The sequence below is a fragment of the Pterocles gutturalis genome, unplaced genomic scaffold (genome assembly GCF_000699245.1).
Source record: "Pterocles gutturalis isolate BGI_N339 unplaced genomic scaffold, ASM69924v1 scaffold31763, whole genome shotgun sequence".
Lineage (NCBI taxonomy): Eukaryota > Metazoa > Chordata > Aves > Pterocliformes > Pteroclidae > Pterocles > Pterocles gutturalis.
The window spans coordinates 15,984-35,100 of NW_010124085.1; the positions used below are offsets into that span (position 1 = coordinate 15,984).

The 19,117-nt window shown below is 38.4% G+C and overlaps 1 protein-coding gene across 1 annotated transcript in view; it reads left to right on the forward strand.

The window, feature by feature from the left end:
- Positions 1-19,117, forward strand: part of LOC104465206 (raftlin-like) — a gene marked incomplete at its 3' end in the record, with an annotated part of 57,173 nt that overhangs the window by 7,013 nt on the left and 31,043 nt on the right. The window contains exon 2 of the mRNA XM_010078158.1: positions 17,714-17,900. Within this exon, the coding sequence (XP_010076460.1) occupies positions 17,714-17,900 (187 nt within the window). The remainder of the gene's footprint in view (positions 1-17,713; positions 17,901-19,117) is intronic.

The following is a 19,117-nucleotide window of genomic DNA, read 5'->3' on the forward strand; positions in this document are numbered from 1 at the left end:
AAAATGCAGCAACCAAGATGTCTGTCAGCCTTGTGATGAGCTATAACATCACTAGCCCAGGCTCCCTGCCATAGCTTTCCTGCTGCTGCACCCCAGAAAATGTGGGCACTTCAGGCTTCTCCACTGGAAAAGTGGAGTGTCAGGCACAGCGGCAGCTAAACAGCGATGGATCAGAAAAAGAACTCAAGCAACACCTTTGCCAGCTTTATTCTCGGGGAAGACCAATGTGACCCAAAAGTTACAAGGAAGTGAAAAGCAAAGGAGGGAAACTGGGATCTGGAGCTTCTGGAGCAAGGACAAAGATAGGGAAAAAGGGTGATGGGGTGCTGATATGGCCTCCACCAGAAACATTCCCCAGTGGATCAGCATGTCCAAAGGATTAACTGGAGCAAAAACGAAATAGCAGAGCACAGCTTGGGCATCTGGCACTGCACATACAGTCGTGGGGAGAACATGAGAGGTATGTACCCTGTCTGCAAGCTGCATGCTGAAATGGGTAATAAAAGCAAGTCTGTACCCAGCATCCTTCCATTGAACAACACCTCCCTCACCCCCCAATACAAAGAGACACATCCATGCTGTGGGCTCTCTGCAGATGATCACCCGCACAGCTGAGAGGAGTTCCAGGAACAGGACCATGGTTGCTGCTGCTGCTCCTTTAGAGGGAATATGTGACCAGGTGACTTTTCATGAGTGCAGAAGGGTAGGGCAGGACAGGGCACTGCCCTGACAGCCTCTGCCGTCTGTTGCTGTGTCTTCCAGAGAGGCAGAACCACCCTGGCCTGGCCCCATGCTGTTGTAGGTTGTGGGTGTGGAGACCCCAACCATTGTTGTGCCTCATGCCGTTGTTCTGATGTTGGCCGTTGTGTTCCCTTGCGTTTGGACAGGGAAGGAGCTTCATAGCAGCATCTCTCTGTGTCTGGAAGCCTAAGAGGGCTGTGTTAGTGTCACACTTAATATGATCTGCTTGCCTTGTTGCCAGGATAGACGTGAGCACTCATGCACAGTGGGAAGAGGAGACAAGGTCTTCAGAAAGGAGAGGGCATCAAGAGAAAGTAGAGCAGATAAAACAGGGAAAAATATCAAGGGACAAGAGGAGCTGAACACAGAAACTGAAAAACCTTGAGGGTGATTGGTGACGGTAAAAGTGGAGGGACAGATTTCATTTGACTTGTTAAGTAGGAAGAGAAGACATGGTGTTGCATGAGTTTTCACTGTTTTGGAAGCCTTCCATTGCTGGAGGTGTGCCTTTTTGTTGTATTGATATCAATGAAACCCAGCAGGGACTGCAGTTGTCATTCTGACAAGATTTGCTGTTGAGTTCTGCCTGAATAAAACCCATGGTATTGTGCAAAGGCAGACACATGGTCTTATACTGAAGAAGACAACTTACATTTCTTGGTTCAGATCCCTTTTGGGTCTTTAACGACAACTTGTTTTGATTTTGATTTGAAAGTGTATTTGAAACCTCCCCTGAGTGTGTTAGACTTATTTTTTTACTGAAGAAATAAAGGTTACTTTGAATCTTAAAATGCTATCATTTCTAGGAAAGATCAACATTTGATTTGAATTTTGTCTGAAGAATAACCTGAGAAGATTTAGGTAGTTTAAATCTGTCTTGTCTATTGTGCATGGAAACTGCAGGATTTCTCATTTCCTTTTCCCAGTTCTGTAAATAGGTAGAGTTGTTGCTTTAGCAACAAGCGTAATTGTGACTGCAATTTAAATTAAGGTTATGAATATTCTACTTAGCAAAATAATGTAGTTTGCAAACCTTAATGATTGTCTCTCAAGTGTTAACTGTTCTTCAGGTTAGTCTTCTTATGTCATTTGCATGGGTTTTCTATGCAAATACCTGACCTGCATTTTCTTTACCTTGACTTAGTATAGAAAAGGGCATTGATCGTATGTCTGTGATAGTGCATTTTCTACTTGAGACCTTTGATTTTTTTTTCAGTGCCTTTGTGTTTGTGCACACGTGATAGGTAGCATAATAAGGGTTCTGTCTGTACAAGATGTAGATGGACTGCCAAGCAAACACCTCAAATTGGGCCTGGTGTAATGCACCTTTTTGCATTAAGTCTCAGTTCAGTGCTGCATTCCAGGTGTTTCTGACACCTGCTTTCCGGTTCGTGGTCAGTCTGCAGCAATTTCAGAACTCTTCAATGTAATTTCTTGGTGAAATACTGTTTGAACATTACTGTCTTACAGCTATAACACATTACAAAGCCGATAAAGATGGATGTGGGCCTCCAGATGGTGGCCTTCTCTTGAAGTGATGAAGCACTCTGGAAAAATGTCCATGGCTCATGTGGAGGACAAGAACTTATCAGTATTTGCTGAGTGCTGTGCTAGTCTTGCTTCCAGTTCCCAAGACAGCTGCTTTGTCACTCGTTCAGGTATCTTGGCAAAACCCTGGCATGTTTGTGTATTTTTGCCCTGTATCTTAAACACTGACTACAAGTCTGAGTGACTTGGTTTCATCTTATTGCAGTCATACAAATGTGATATACTGGATTTAAGAGGAGTCCAGGTGACAATTACTGCATGAGATTGCAACTTGCTTTCTGAGTTACTACCTGCACATCCAGCAGACTCTTGGTTTGTGTGCAGTCATGCTTTTGCAAATTTTTTGATACTTGTGACACACTGTGCTATATGATAAACTCAGGATCAGCAGCAACATCAGGGCGTTTCCCAGATAGGAGGTGGCATATGAAAAATTTCATCCGAGTCTGATGCTTCCTTAACTGCTGTAGCTAACTGGTCGCTCTTACTGTAAATAGTGACCCATGCGTTGTGATAAGGTCTTGTACAGGAACTGCAAGTTTAAGGCTTTCCAGCCAGTTGGGTTTTGCAAACCCTGCTTATTTTGTGTAAATGGAGCTCTGTTTAGTTGAAATTGTAAAGAACTCAGCTTCCTTCCTTTCTTTCTCTTCCCAAATAACCATCCTCTCAATTTGAGACTAGCAGTGACTAGGTGCAGATTCTTCTTGAAAGAAACAGGCCTTTCAAGGGAATTAAGCATTTGCTGTGAGCTGCAGCTCTTGATCAACACACGAAAGACAAGCGTGACAGTCATCAGGTGAGTTAAGAACTAAAAAAATATTACCTGTCTCTGTTAAACAGTCATCAGTTGAAAGAGTTCCTCTGAGTCTGAGAATACAGAGACTTTTGCATACTATGTGGCACATAAAAAATTAAAGACATCAAGGATGTGAGAAGTCCTAAAGATGCCATGCATTTCCAGATGAATTGATAAAAGGCCTTAAATCTGAAAGAGAATGAGGTATGAGGTTTACAAATAAATAGATGGAATTTTGAGAAAGTTAGAAATAAGCCAGGATGTGGTGTGACTGGTGAAATACAAATAAACAACAGTCTACTGCTGTAGTTCCTCGGTTGTTAAGCCCTCTATTGGTGTTCTTTTGTTTGAACAATTGTTTCCTGAATTTCTTAATAACAACTGATATAAGAATTGACAAATAGTGCTAAATTGCATGGGTTAATTCACTAGTAATTATTGTACAGATTATTAGTAAGCAAAAAAAATTAGCATCTACTTTTATCTCAAATCACAAAACAAAAGAACGAAAAGAGAGTGACAGAATAAATGGTCTTTTGTTAAGTTATTGTCTCATAAAGTTTGGAACTGTGTCAGAATTGCTTTTTTGTTTTGGTTTGGTTTTGTTGTTTATTTACTAAGGAATGCTCAGCTCAGATGCAGCATCTGTCTTTCTCTGCAGTCCTTCTTCTAACCGATTTTTCCAGCTGGGTTGAATGACTTTATGAAGCCTTTCAAATGATGAAATAGATAAAATTGTACATATTCTGTGGGATTATTTTCATTGTTCTTCACCACATGTTCACTGAATAAAATACTTTATAATTGTAAGACTTTGTTGTCAAGCTGCACTCTTGCACTACTTGTCAGCTTTGTTGTTTGTTTAGTTTTTTTATTGTAGTACATTTTTGGGAAAAATTGGTCTGCTCATTAACAGATACTTCCAGGGAACACTTCCAGAACCATTGGTGGAAACTCAGCCTGTTTTATCAGTGATATTTCTTTACTAGCCAGTAGCAGGTCTGGCCCTTCTTGGCCTAAAAGGACATAGAAATGATTCTCTCGTTTTGCAGAATATGCTTGGGAATAGAGAGAAGTGAAAGTGTCTTAAATGTGGGCTGTCATATGATTAGAAGTTAGAGCCATGTGAAGCTGCTTGTGACCTCTCTTTGGGTTGCATTATTAGGAACAGTGAGAAAACAGTGTTAGCCAGGGGATATAGTCACTGTGCTCTGCATGCTTTCATGGGTTTGCTCCTGAGGTATTGCCTGTGCTAGCAGTGGCTGAGAAAAATAGTGAACAGTTGTGTTGTTGAATGCTGGCTGTGAATATGTATCATCACACACCACTGTGCCACGTGTAAAATTTATTTTATATTTCTTGTAAAAGCAAGTAAGAAATTGACTCATTTATTTGCTTCTGTATTTTATTATTTAATCAGTAAGAATGTGCATTTATGAAAGTAATTTTTTGATGTCAGTAGCCCAAGAGGAATCCCATCCAGGGGGTAAGGAAAGGCTTAGATCTTAAGCTTGTCTGCATAATGCTATTTAATTACCACCTTCATAACATAAAATAATTCTGTCCTTGTTGGACAGGACATCTGTTACATCTTTATTGCATATACTTACTACTTCGGGTTTAGGTTCTAATAATTTCATTAATTAATTCTTTGGCAGCTTTGGAGGTAAGGTGTCTCTGCCTCTTGCCTTTTCATCTCCAATAAATGTTTTAGATGCAGCACTTTTTCTGACAGAACTATACTGAGAAATAAAGGTAAAATGATGCCTTCTCATAAACATTCGGAGAAATACTCTGCTACTCTTTCCAAACCAAATTGCAACAACACCCATTCTATTGCAAAATTAAAAAAAAAAAAATTATAGTTTGACTTTGGTCATTCCATTCTAATGATGCTTGAATTTGTGGTCATTTTCCCCAGATCCATATTAAACAATAGATTTGCGTGCTATCGGTATTATTGTGTGGGAATTCTTCACTTGAAAACAGAAACTAGCCACATTTTTCTGAAACGAGGGAGTAGGAGTTCAGATTCTGAAGAGTGACAGGAAAATTTGCTCCAAGCAAAAAAAGGAGGTGTTTTTGCCAAGAAAAACTTTTTTTCTTTAGCAAATCCATCACCCATGCTCTAGCAGACTTGCTTAAAAAAACAAAACAGTACTTTTGGTAAGTGCTTTGTTAACTTTTAACAGCCTTTTCCACTACTCTTTGGCTTCCTGTCCAAGTGTTCTTGCCAAGTTGAAGTGATGTGGTGTGTTTGGCAGTGACATACTTCTTTTAGGTGCCAGTGGTGAACTATTGCTTGCTAGTAGTTTTCAATATTCTGTGAAAGCCGTATCGCTGTTAAATACACCATTAGAGGTGTTGCAGAAGGCAGTATACCGTAGTCTCTTTTGCAGGATTTTCTTTTCAGGTCCTTATTTTTGAAGGATTTTTTTTTTTTTTTCCAGAGGGTTTGGAGGTGGTAGTGCGATGGGTTTTTCTGTTTTGTTTCTGAACTGGTTTCCTAGGGAAACGAGAGTTAAAAAAGGCTCACAGTCTGTCTTGTCTCATTCCTCCAAATAATTATAACCAGACAATTTCAAGCCAATTTGCTAGAAATTTTTAAAGACAATTAGACTGCTCCTAATTTTGCAAAAGCTGGCAGTTGGGTAGAAGACAGAGACATGCGTTGATTGGGGAAAGGTGAGGAGAACTAAGCCACATGCGCTCTTGGTGACAGCTTGCTGGCCAGGGAGGCAATGCATTGCTCCAACATAGCCACAGAATTGCTGGTTTTCATCAGTTTGAGGAATCCAAGGGGTGGAAAGAAAAGAGAAGGGAAATTCAAGGCTGTGGCAGCAGTGAGGTTGGAGAACAGAAGCCTCATCAGTGAGAATGACTCTTCATTCATTGTGCTAATGAAAAAGAACTTGAGCAGGAATTTGTATAATAGCACTATATATAGTGATACAGGTAACAAAAAGTCAGCAAAAAGTGTTTTATCTAGTATTGATTTTAATCAGATCCACCTTTGTGTACCAGTAGAATTGGCAAATCCAATAACGTATTGACTGTAAAGTAGGTCCTCTTTGGTATAGCTGTAACTGTCCCTTAGCTAATTTCTAAACGGTGTTCATTGCAAAGATCCATTCTAACTTTATCTCTTCTGTGATTCTGGAATTAGTTTTAGTTTATGTGATCAGTCTAAAAATCATAGATGGGGTCACAAATGGCTCTTCCACATGCCAAATTCATCAGGAACCATTGGGGAAATTGCTTGGTAGGGATTACTGCCACTCTGTGCTTTCATACATTCACTTGCAAATCTTTGCCCAGTAACTGTCTCATTGGAGAGAGGGTTTCCTGTGGCAATTTTAAGCAGTGAGGATTTGGATCACAAGATCTTCCTCTTCAGGCCTGTTTTGCTGCAAATACCAGAAAAGTTTTAGTTCCAACTGGATTGCTCCCTTTGATGCTGTGGGGTAGCTGAGATCTCCAAGTACAGCTGAGAGCAAGTCTTGTGAGGGTGGTGTGAGGTCTGCTGCAACAGTAAAACTTAAATCCTGCTTTTGTACAGACACAGACTCTTTACATGAAATTCACATATGGTAACAGAGGTATTCTTACAATTTGCAATGTTGGGAGTATCTTCTGTTATCAATACAGCTGAACAAAATGTAGAAGTGTGGGGCAGGAGAGCTGAGAGGCGTGGTAAATACCTTTTGGAGAATGTTTTGCATTTGGGTTTTCGTTGCAGTTCTACAAGCAGGCCTAACAATTGGAAACAAAGAGAGATCTAATTTAATTTTTATTCCTTTTTAAAATCTGGAGTTTTTGTGGAAGGTTTGATGGAGTTAGATGGATCAGTTTTGTTTCTTTTTATAATGTAACAGCTGTTGTGTGTAGGTGCCCTTTGAAATGTTTGTCTCAGGATCACTACAGGATAATGGGTTTAAAAACAATCCAAACACATTTTATCTCCCTTTCCTCTAAATTTAATTTTACCTGCTCCTGGATATCTCCTGTTTATATTGAATTTTGTCATGTAGCGTTCTTTTACCCAGCTTTCTTTTTCAGACATAACCAAACCTGGAGTCAAAGTCCAATTGAGAATATACCTTCAAGTAACAATGCTTGCTTAGCTGTACAATGCATGTAACGTTTTTGGCTGCTTTAACATTTGTTTAGTTTTGCCAGTAAAGCTGAAAACAATTTAACAGAAACTTATGAAAAATTACAGGGTTTCCCAAATAGGGGAATTTGATTTAAAGGGGCACCAAAAGGGCACTAAAATGCTACACTTTGTCTTTGAAATGAAAAATACACATAATTTGGAAATGTCTTCTCTTCATCTAAAAAAGAAAACATTTTAAGCCAGGAAAAAGATAAAAAGATCACTATGATACTTTACTTATTCTAATTTAAAATAGTAAGTGTTTAGTATGTACTGCTGCCTTTTGAAGAGAGGGAATGTTATTGATTGATGCAGTCAAGAAATTAGAACATCTGAAACAGGGTAATATATGGACTTTAGTTACAGGATTGGGAAAAATCCATTTCTAGCTTTTTAAAAAAAAATCAAACAAACTTGGCACACAGTATCAACCTAAATAAGATTTTACAAGAAAGTCTGAAAACACTTATTGCAACAGAAGGGGTAAATGGATGTGAAACACTGGAGATTTAAAGTGAAAAGAAACAGAAACCACCAGGTAACATTTGAATAAAGCCTTCAAGCATTTATAAAGCTATCTGTCCTTTTCTGTATATATACTGCCAAGTGCTATGTATAAAATACATACAGGCATGGCCTGCCAGGAGGATTTTGGTTTCCCTGGAGACTATCAGTTCTCTGTTGCACAGGTTGGCTTGGGGAATAAAACCTATCTTGATAACCTCAGGAAGGAAGGTTTGGTTTTATTGGTTATTGGATATGTCAGTGAATTTAGATCTTTGTGTTGAAAGCTGAATTTATAAAATGCAAACTTTTAAATGTTCTCTCTAATTTCCAATTATTTCTCCTGGCATGTACTTATGATACGAAGTAATTATCTTATGAATTGGGGGAAAGAAAACCCCTTTATTGTAATACTTTGATGGCAGTATTATCTTCTTATTTGTCTGAGTTGCACCAAGTCTTTGATTTTAATCACGATTTTCAGTGTATCATGAAAAACGTACATCAGGTCATAGTGCATGTATTTAGCCACAGTTACTACTGTTGACTTTATTCTCCTTCCTTTTCAAGATCCTCTTGACATTTTTTCAGTTTGGAAACTGGGCTTCAATCAGATTTGTACTTAAACTGCCTTGTGAATATGGAAAAAAAATCCTACTATAATGCACTTTGTTATCTGTGCTTGATTAAGAATAAAACAAGTAATCTCAGGGTTGTTCTCAGTTGGTTTGGATGCAAATATGTAGATTGATACACAAACCTTTCTACTTTTTAACTCCTTGAAGAGTCAGTACATGGAGTGTTTTATTGACTATAGGCTATAATGATTTGGAAAGCTTAGAAATGCTACAAATTCCATTTCAGAGGAGATTTTTCTCATCTAGCAAAGTATACCACAAAATTAATAAATTCTGCATAATTTGGAATTTATTAATGTAGGCAATTTTGTTATACACTTCTGAGGATATTATCTGTGCTTTTTACAGTTCTTTTACTGTCGTCCAAGTAAGTTTATTGTAAGATTTGCAAAGAATCCTGTGTTACTTTGTTATATTCTGCAGTTCTAAAATGTAAAACAAAAATTTGCCAGAAGTATGGAAAGAACATCAAGGTGAAGCATAAAACAGAGAAGAGGAGAGGAAAGGGAAAAAGAGGGGGTTATGCCAGGAAGAAAAGACATATATATTAAAAAGTATGAAAGAGAGAGAATGAGAAGATTCTGTAGGCTGCAGGATGAGCTGTGAAACTTGCTAGTGTTCTTTAGCGTTGCAGCTAAGAAAAATGGCGAGCACGTTAGCTAGAGAGGGGCCAAAGCAAAAAAGATGCATCAGCCTGTCAAATTTTATGATGCCACCAACTAATATATCAGAAGATTCAGAAGATCTCTTCTGTAAGCTTTACTTTTTTTTTTTTTCTTCTTGAGTAGCTCCTTCTTCGCTCCCTTGTAAAGTATTTGATTACTGGCTACTTGTGAGAGGAAGTAACTGGCTGCACCACTGGTGGAAGTGAGGGGAAGTCCTGCTTCACTGCCTCTTAAGCTGTTCCAGGGAATGGCATTCAGTGTTTGACTTTGGCAGCTGCAGTATTGCCATCAAGAGATTAACTTGGTGTCTAAAGGCTCTAGGGCAGGGAACCAGTGCTGTATTGGGGGTTGGAAATAGGTGTGAATTAACATGCTGGCCCTTCCTGTAGTTCAGAATTAACCCCTTTTCTCCTCTGGAATTCAATGTAATACTTGCCTTTTGGAGTTTATACAGATAACAAGTCTGTATGAATAAAATATTGCAACTTTGAACACTTTCTGCTTTTGGTTAGACATAATTGGAGTTTTCTTGGATTTGTGAAATGTATATTATCTTTGTTGTCTCTATGTGTGGTGGGCATCAATTTAGGAAGTAGAACCAAGCAGGAGGGAGGGACAAATAAAACAGTATTATTTCAAAGAGCTGTTCAAGTAGGGGAGCAGACCAGAAGGGATGGGACTGCTGTGCACAGTTTAAATGAGAAGTCCCTCCCCTTTTTTATCTTCTTTCATTTTACTTTTTGCACTGATATTAACCCTTTTTGCATCTTGTAGGTGGTATTAATTTTCCCCATTTTGCATAATTCTTCCCATAAGCTAATATATGTAAGCTATGTGTCATTTAAGAAGCACTTGTCAATTTGTTTAGGTTAACCAAAATTCTGCTTAGTGGGGGTTTTTTTTGACTTAGTGGAGGTGATAGCCTGGGTATTTCCTTTTTCTGAAACACCAAAAATGAAACCATCCCATGTATAATCACATCATTTTTGTGGCAGACATATCCAGTTCCTGAGATATTTATCTTATGTTTGCAAGGTACGGAAATGGAGCTTTGACTGGACAACAAACAAGGTAACTCAAAGATGCGATGAGATTAGACGGCACAATTGATCAGATGAAGTTGTCTAATCTCATTGCATCTATGAGTTATCTTAGTACTTCCTTGATTTGACTAGTGCACGTGTCTACTGTTTCCTGAAGGAAAGAAAAGAATGTGGTGTATGTTTGTATGTGTGTACATATACATGTATGCACAAATATATGTATGCATGCGCATATATATATCTATATGTGGATATACATACATACTTTTAAAGGATATATGTGTAGTTTCACAGTCTTTCTGTGGTTTTCCCCTCTCTACCTTCTTAAGAATATTTTTATGTTCCATTATTACATTTTCACTAATAGTAAACACTAGGAGTTTATTGAACAGTCATCTTTCATTTAAAGTCCTGATTTCTCTTCAATATTTGTTCTCAATTTGTTTGATGGAGACATTTATTGTATTTGCTGTGAAGATTGAAAGAAAAAGCACTGAGAATGTCATTTAGCATAACCAAAAAACCAACATGATAATATATTAACATCAGTATCTTTCCTCTACTGATGGTCTGAGCAGTAGTGCACCCAGACTGTCTGTCTTGTCTTCAAAATTAAGGAATCTCTGTATACACTTCATAGAATCTCAAGCTCTGTTAGAAAGGAAAGAGTCTATAGTACAGCTTGTATAGTTGTTCCTCCAAAAGCTTGAGCTTTTAACTCATGAAATGCTGGCATTAATGTGTTTCAGGTAATTAATGCTATGCAATATTGTCAGAAGCACCATATATTTTCTGCTAGGCTAGTTGTACTGCTGTAGTGTCTTTGGTAGGTTTTAGTTCAGAAAAAGTTATTTGGAATTAACAAAACTTGCCAGAAGTCTGCTTACTGTGTTCTTTTAAGTTACGTTATTAGTGGGTTTGCCTTTGTTTTCATTGGAAGTACTCTGATTCTCTGATAGGTTTTTGTTGTTGTCGTTGACAAGAAACTATTTGTGGCTTGAATGAGGAAAGAATAGTTATTGTTAAATGAGAGTAATATAACTGTGTTGTTTTGCCATGCAAACAGTTAGTGGTGCATAAAAGAGAGTTTCTTTGTGTTTGTAACAGAGAATGAAAATTTGCAATAGAGACCTTAATTTTTTTTGGTTGAAATTGACACTGATTGAAAATAACCATGTTGTCCCAGGATCAGTCAATAAGTGTTTTGATAATATTAAAGTAACAGTTTGCTTTCTGCTCTCTAGAGTAACAAATTGGCCTTACCAAGCCTTAATAGTTGGAAAGGATGATGAACTGGATTCCTTCAGCTGTTCCAAACCAACTGCTAAATAAGCCGGTGAAAAGTGCCTTAAAAACTTTCCTATTTATAGTACAAAGAGGGGAATCTTTTCCAGTCTGTGCTGCATTGTTAGACAAAAGCCAACACTTTCCAATAGATTTTTACCCCCCACCTTCCTCTGGGTTAATTCTAATGTTCACTTGCCTCTCTGCAAGGAGCTACGATACCACTCAGCCCTCGAGACCTGCACAGAAAAACCTGAGGACTTGTCAAATCAAAAAGAGATCTGACAGGATGGTAATTCCTTTAGCAGTCAGTGTTTAGCTTGCAGAAACTAGCAGCTCGAAGCTGCATTGGTTGGTTTGTGTATCCTACTTATTGTAAGTGGGCATCTTCTGTCACTGCAGTTGTACCTTCCAACGCGAAATCACATTTCCAGTCATATAGGTAATTCCAAAATTTCAAGTGAAGTGAAAATTCACAGAACCACTGAAAAAATGCTGCTTGTTTAACCACTCTGATCACGTAAAACATTAATGCATTACTTTTATTTAAACTTCTGAACGTTATCCAAATGAAAAACTTTGCTGTATTTGACATGTTCCTACGGAATGTTTTAATGTAGGTGAAACTGCATCTTCTGATGGTAAATGGCCTTATGCAAAGACAGTGTTTTGCTCTACTAGAATTTAGTCATCTGCAGATTTGATTTCTTTAAATTAAATTAAAGTTGCTGGAAAGGAATTCATATTAAATTAAGAAACAGCAATCCTCATACTAGATAGAGGAAACGTGCTTGTTTTGGTATTCTACAAAATGATCAGGGCTGTTGTAAACAGTCATAAACATGCTCAGGAAGTGCCCTGTGTGAGAGCATGGGAAGTTTTGTGGAGTAGGGCCAGATTTGTGTGTTTGCTCACACACATGCTCAGTGATATACTCTCTTCCCACATTACTGTCTCCGTTCGTTATTGCTATTCAGTTTACTGCCAGCAGACATGCGGTTACAACCACCTTGGTGGGATGTGTGAGGCACAGCAGAACGAGCTAATGTTTTCCACGAAGCGGTCACTAGAGGCAGGAGCTGAATAGCCAGTTTTATGATAAAGCCTTGCAGGATGTCAGTGGATGGTGTTGGGGTAATGGCTGTATTACCGTATGACCGTAATTTTGCTTGTACCTTGTTTTCATCTTACAAGCTCATTGCTAGATCCGTTAATAACCGTAGACGCTGACTCCCGGCCACCATCCAGGTTCTCTCAGGTGGTATCCTGCATGCTCTGCAGAGTGCAGGAGGAGGGAGATCTGGGTGCTTTGGAAGGACAGCAGCAAAAAATTCATGCTGGGCAAGGGGCTGTGTGGATGTAGTGAGTAAGAGAAACTAAGCATGTAGCGTGCCTTAGTGTTTGCTCCTTTCCAGCTTGCAGGCACAACCCTTCTCTGGAGCGGCACCTGCCTTTGAGCCCACAGCGGGGAGAGGGAGAGCTGTGCTGCAGTTGCCCTTGCGGCCCTTCTATCGGCTGCCTTCCTCTTCTGAGGAAGGCTCCATAAGCCTTGAGCTCTCCTGGGGAGGAGATGTGAGGACATCATCCTTCCCGTGAGTCACCTGGAGCAGCTGTAGCTTTGCAGAAGGACCTGCAAGGTCTCCAGTGCTGGGAGGAAGCACAAAGGGGAGCACGAGTGACTCTGTAGCACTGGCTCTGGGTGCCTCGAATGGGAATGGCTCACAGGAACGATCATGGACTTCGGAACGGCCTCATCCTGTGCTTTGAAAAACAAGACAGTTACGACTGCATTTCTTGAAGGATCTGTGCCTGCTGATGTGTGCTAGGAGTATTGATTGCTTGTGCCTACCAGGGAACTGAGTTGCTGCGTCGCTTAGTAGTCTGGGTCTGGTGACTTTGCCAGTCTTCCTTTTTATGTCTCAGACCCCATTACACACCGCATTTTGGGCATGTGTTGGTACCATATGCTTTCTTCTGTACCCAGTATAGACTAGAGAGCACGTACTATCTATGTACACACCAATTTGTTGTTTTAATGCAAAGGAAAAAGGCTTATTTAATGTTTCATAAATTGAGGAGCATTACTTTGAAAATGCAGATGAACTTGAAAACTTTATAAGGAAATGGAAACTAGTTTAAAGTAGTCCACTATTTCTGTGGAACACTTTCATGTGTAATGTGAACTGTCATTAAGGGCTCCATCAGTCTATAACAGCTGTGACTGGAATAAGAGCATAAAGGCTTAATCAGGAAAACATGTTAAAAAATGAAGACCAAAAAATCCCAACATGTAATTTGTGTTGTTGGAGTAAGCAAACTAGATAAACACCTAACACAGGATAATAGAAATTTAGAGTAGAACTGTATGCTTTTCCTTTTAACTAAAGTGTTAACGATAAGCTCTGAGAAACTTAAGACCTAAATTTGACCCTGAATTTGACTGTTTCAGTAAAGAGAAATAAAATAAATGCCATTTTGGCATTTAACATTTTTATTTTTTCCTGGAGCACAGCTATCATTCAGGCAGAAAGAAATTAAAGCTAAAACAAGCGTTATTATTTTTTTTCATAAATGTAACTAGCAAGAAGGGAAAACAATGTCAAAAGCATCTGATTCTGTTGAGTATATATTATATAAAGATGTACTGTAGTTGATGTTTGTCTTTATTGAACATGGGGTAAAAGATGAGTCCATGCTTTATTTTATAAAGCATAATACACCTTTCTTATTTGAAAGTGATAGGTTATAGCATCCCAAAGGTACCCAGATCTATTGTTTTAATATAGAAAAAAATTGCCTATTTGTTTTAGACAGTTGATGTAACTGTCTTTTCTGTTAATATTTGATTGGGATACATCTGCCTCTTTATCACTGACCGTAGCACAGTTGTTGGAGGTCATATGAGATGCTTCAGTTTGAAGCTGGTCTGTGGCTGTTTGATCTCTGTGGTAGTAGCCCTGGATAATCCATCAGGAGGGGAAGAGGAATTCCCGAACACAGAAGGAGGAACCAGTTCTCAATACCTGTCTCGCACCATATTTCTCAGCCTGCTCTCATTCCCTCGGGATCCCTGTGGCAGGCTGCACCACCTTCCTCTGTTTCCCATAAATTTGTTTTTGGAGCTGCAGAGATGATTCCATTCAAATATACATGACTCAACCTGAAGATTTTTATGTCAACTCAATCCTTTTATTGATTTTTCTGTGGCAAGCTGGGGACAGTGTGAGTGTTTGGTCAGGTTTTTCCATTAGCAGCAAAGAATGCACAAGTCCCTAGACCCAGGAAGGTCACCTTATAGATATCAATTGTGTAACACAAACTTTCTTTTCTTTTTGAAGAATCTCTAAGCTGTAGTTTTCTCTATGTATCTGAGTGCTGCTGGAAGTGTTTTCAGCTTCAATTATCAGTCACGCAACAAACTAATTTGCCTGGTAATCAGTTCCAAAAGCAGCCAGCACTTCCATTTTCACTTTCAGCCCTAGCAGAATTGAAGAACACAGCATCTGGCATTTACAAGTTTCTTACACACTCCTTTAGATGTAGACAGAATAAACAAAAGTTCTTTTGAGGTCAGGTTGTGAAGTGCAACAGTAAATAAGGAAACATAGGGCAGGATATAAAACTTAGAGCTAACTGCATTTCAAGAGCAACATTGGAGGCTGCTAAAATAATTCAGCTTTATCTTTTGGCAAAATAGAGGCTTATAATAAGCACTGGAGTTACACAAGATTTTATCTGGTTTTTCATTTGCTCTTTTACCTTACACAGGTCCCTGTTATACCCAATTTTGTTTTTCCTTTTCCTTTTGACAGTGGCATGATTAGAATTCTCTTTAACAACTAACACAAAAGATTCAATGGATTTTATTGGAAGTTGTGTAAGGTTTTCTGAAAATGTTAGCGTTTTTCTAAGTATAAGTAAGGAAAGCCTGATCAACAACTGGTTTCATAAATGAGGCATTTTCAAGTAGGTTGACCTACAGGTATGCACCTTAGAGGAATTAGCTGTAGAAATAACTGTAATCTTATAATTTAAGTTTGAAGACTGTTGAGTGATGAATGCAGCTCTCCAGAAAGACATGATGTCCTTTTTCAAACAACTTTTAAAGAGACTTGTAGGATTGTTAGCCAATATTCTAGTGAGGAAGTAGCAATCCTGAATTTTAGAGAGGAAAATTCAGGCCACATCCTAGGAGAAGATTTTGAATAGTAAGAATAGAGAAGTACTGAAATGTGACTTACGAGGCTTGTGGAATGGCCGTTGTTAAAGGTTTTTAAAAATGGATGAGAAAAACTGTGAGAAATATCTAAGCTAGAACTGATCCTGCCTCTAGGTAATAGGATGGATTAGCTGGATAATCCCTCTCAGCTCTATTTTCTATTACCTTTCTTTTTAATCATAAGTGTACATCCCAAGGCTCCAATTACACCCTTTCCCCTCGTGTTCAGCTTTTAGGAAGGAAGCAATCACTCTCACATGTTAATGACTAGACTCTCTACTAGTTTTACCAAGGCATCCTCAGAAGAATCCAGGTACTGGGTTCATATGCAAGACAAGCATCAGTTATCTTAGATGATTGTTAAAAATTGGGGCACCATTACCGAAATTAACAGTACTGGATGGTGTGTAGTCATTCAATTGAATTCCAGTAAACCCCTTATTTAAAAAAGTATTCCAGCTTTCATGTTCTTTTAATCACTTAAACTATTTGCTGTGTAGTCTTAAATTTTTGGAATCTCTGAGCCACAAGAGGGAGGAAGTAGTTCTAACGTCTGGGTTTCTCTCCCCATTTATCCCCAGCAGGGTCCAGTAAGTAACAGGTGGTATTATACATTATTCATTGGGGCAGCTCTTCTTATGACTGAAGTGATTTGTATGCTGTTGTAGAAGGTAGAACCCTATTGTCTGTCAATATACATGTTGCTTGGATTTCTTATTTTATTTGCAAAAATAATAAAACTGCTACATCTTACAGTTCTTGGTCAAAAAATTCCATTATCCTCTTCTGGAACATGGTCATGTATGAAGAAAAAGCATACCAAGCACAGCTATTCTATTATTATTTAAATTATTCCTCTGTATTATAGGTTTTGAATATTTATTAGTTTTTTGATAACGTGTTTCATTATTCATAAAGGGTAGCCACACAGCATGATGAAAAAAGCAGTACAATGAAATGTTATTTTGCATAGCTGGCGTCTTTCATACAAAGTGTTCTCCAGTGCTTGTTTTTAATGAAGACCTGAAAGGTGCTGGGAACCTCCATCATGTTTCTTGCAACATCCCCTCCCTGTTGGTTTTGGTGGGAGGGGAAACCATCCAGCACCTCACCACCCTATATGCTGTAGCAGGGTTAGGCATGAAATAATAAATACCCTCCGAGGGAGATGGAAATGAAGAGAGAAAGGTCAGGAAAGAAAGATGTCTTTTCACATGAGATATGAAAAACATACGAAGAATTACTGACGTAGAGAGAAAGAGAATGGAAGGTTGTTTTAGGTGATTTATGGACTTTTTCTTTTGAGGCCCACAAGAGTCCAAGAAAATAAGGGCAGTTGCTGTGCTGACTGTGGTGTCTGTGTGTATGTTGAGTGTGTGACAGCAGTCAGCGTCAAATGCTTCACAGGAAGGCATAAAACCCCACAGTAAGCAGATTGGGGAAGGATTATTTTCACGCACTAGGTCTCATCCTCAATTCTAATATGTATAGGTTTGTTTAAACCCTGAAGTGTAAGTTTTAGTGTCTGTTCTAAAAGGTTTCTCATCACCTCTGGTACGTATTGTTCTTAGCGTTCTTGTTACTGATATATCTACAAAGTGCTCTTTAGACATATGGGTAGATCTTTGTTCTCAACAGCATTTTGCATCAGTGATCTCTTAGTCTGATAATACAGCTTTTATGTAGATGGATGCTTTTGTTTATTGCCCTTGAATTTGACATGTTCTGCCTTCATTGACTATCCCCTTTCTTGTTATTTTATGTTTTTGATTCATGGCTCGCTCTCCTCAACTTACATTACTATGGTGACTGCTAAAATTTAGAGTATCTTTTGACCGACTGCCTTGTTTTTATTAAATCCTCCATCTCTGCCAGACTTGAATTTGGCACTTTAATTTTTCTGACTTCTTGTTTAATTGCACCAGTCTCTTGTGTGATGTAAGTCCTTCGCCAAGACAGCCTGCTTAAAATCTGAAATGCAAAATGGGCCTCAGGAAAGGTCAATTTTTGTGTTAATATTGTAGATCAGTGTGAAGCTTGCTTGACTGTGAAGAGTGTGGATTTTAAAAAACACGATAGTCTAGTGTAGGATTATTGACCAATTTCTTTTTGTTTCCAGCTGAGCTGCCAGGATCGTCTGCAATCAAGCTCTCCTCCTTGCGTGATCTTCCAGCTCAGCTGCAAGAATTGTACCAGGAGGGCTTTGTCTTGGCTGCTGTCCACCCTTTCGTGCAACCAACTGATGAAAAAGAGAAAACTCCCCAAGAACAAATCTTCAGGGCTGTGCTTATCAAGAAAGCAGAAAGGTAAAGCACTTCCAGTGAACTGGGATAAAAATAGACAAAAAAAAAAGTTTTGACCTACATCAGGAAATCATAGCAGAGTTTACTGTGCAAGACTTGATTTTTTTTTTTTTTTTGTGGGCTTGAAAAGGCTTAACATGCTCTTCATGTTTACAATTCATCTGCAGTTTAGCAGACAACTTGGAAAGTAACAAGTTGAAAGATGCACTGTATTTTGGGATGTGTTGTCATGAGAGGCAAACAAACAAGCCCTATGGGTGACAATTTGTAAGGATAGTCCTGTTGGTACCTTTTAAGAATTTATTATTAGATTAAATTAAGACAGAAGAAATGTTTGCTTGGAAAAGCATTGTGTTTAGACAGTTACCGTTAATGCAATTAATTTAAGAACCGTAGTACTAATGCATACTTCTTAAATTTATCTGTAGACTTTACGCCATTCTTTCCTCAAGTTCTTTTAAGTTTTCAGTCAGTGCAAACTCTTTCAATAAAAAGATGACTGTCTTGCTTTGTTCAGTCTCTTAAAAATCTATTAAGAGTATTTCATATAAGCAGTCTGAAGATGAATAAACAAACAGATATTCTTTTATGTTTTAATCTGATTTTTAAAATATCAATAGAATGTTCTCTTATGTACTTCAGAAGAAAATAAAAATGTGAATATTTGAAGCATATATTTATTATTTTAGTGATTTTAAACAATTTACCATTATCTGACGACCCACAACTCTGAAGCTTTGTTGTTGCAGCCATTCTGTGCAGTTTTCTTACATTAGTTGCATTCCCCAATCTGCCCCTTTTTACAGGGACCTATCCTGAAAGCCTCCCTGTGCTGATCCTAGTCCCTCTGTTGGTTCTGGTGCTTGAAGGAAAGGATTTAACTTTAAAGTAAAACCACCATTTAATTTGCTACAGCATCATAACCAATTGGTAGCAGTTACAGACAGGGTCAAACTTCAGTCTGTGACATAAGGAGAAAGTTCTGCATTTCATTTATGTAGACATTGGGTGTCCCTGGCAATTTTAGCTTCTGAAATAACTCTCAATTTACCTTGTCCTGCTTTTAGTATTATTAATACAGAACTTCATGCTGGCTTGACTGATGATATTGTTTAAAGGTTTTCTAGGTTTATGCTTAAAACATAAAATGTTTGGCTGAACAATGGACTTCTTGAGTACTATTGGGCTGAGCTTGCCTGGTTTGAGGGCCTTGCTTTCCC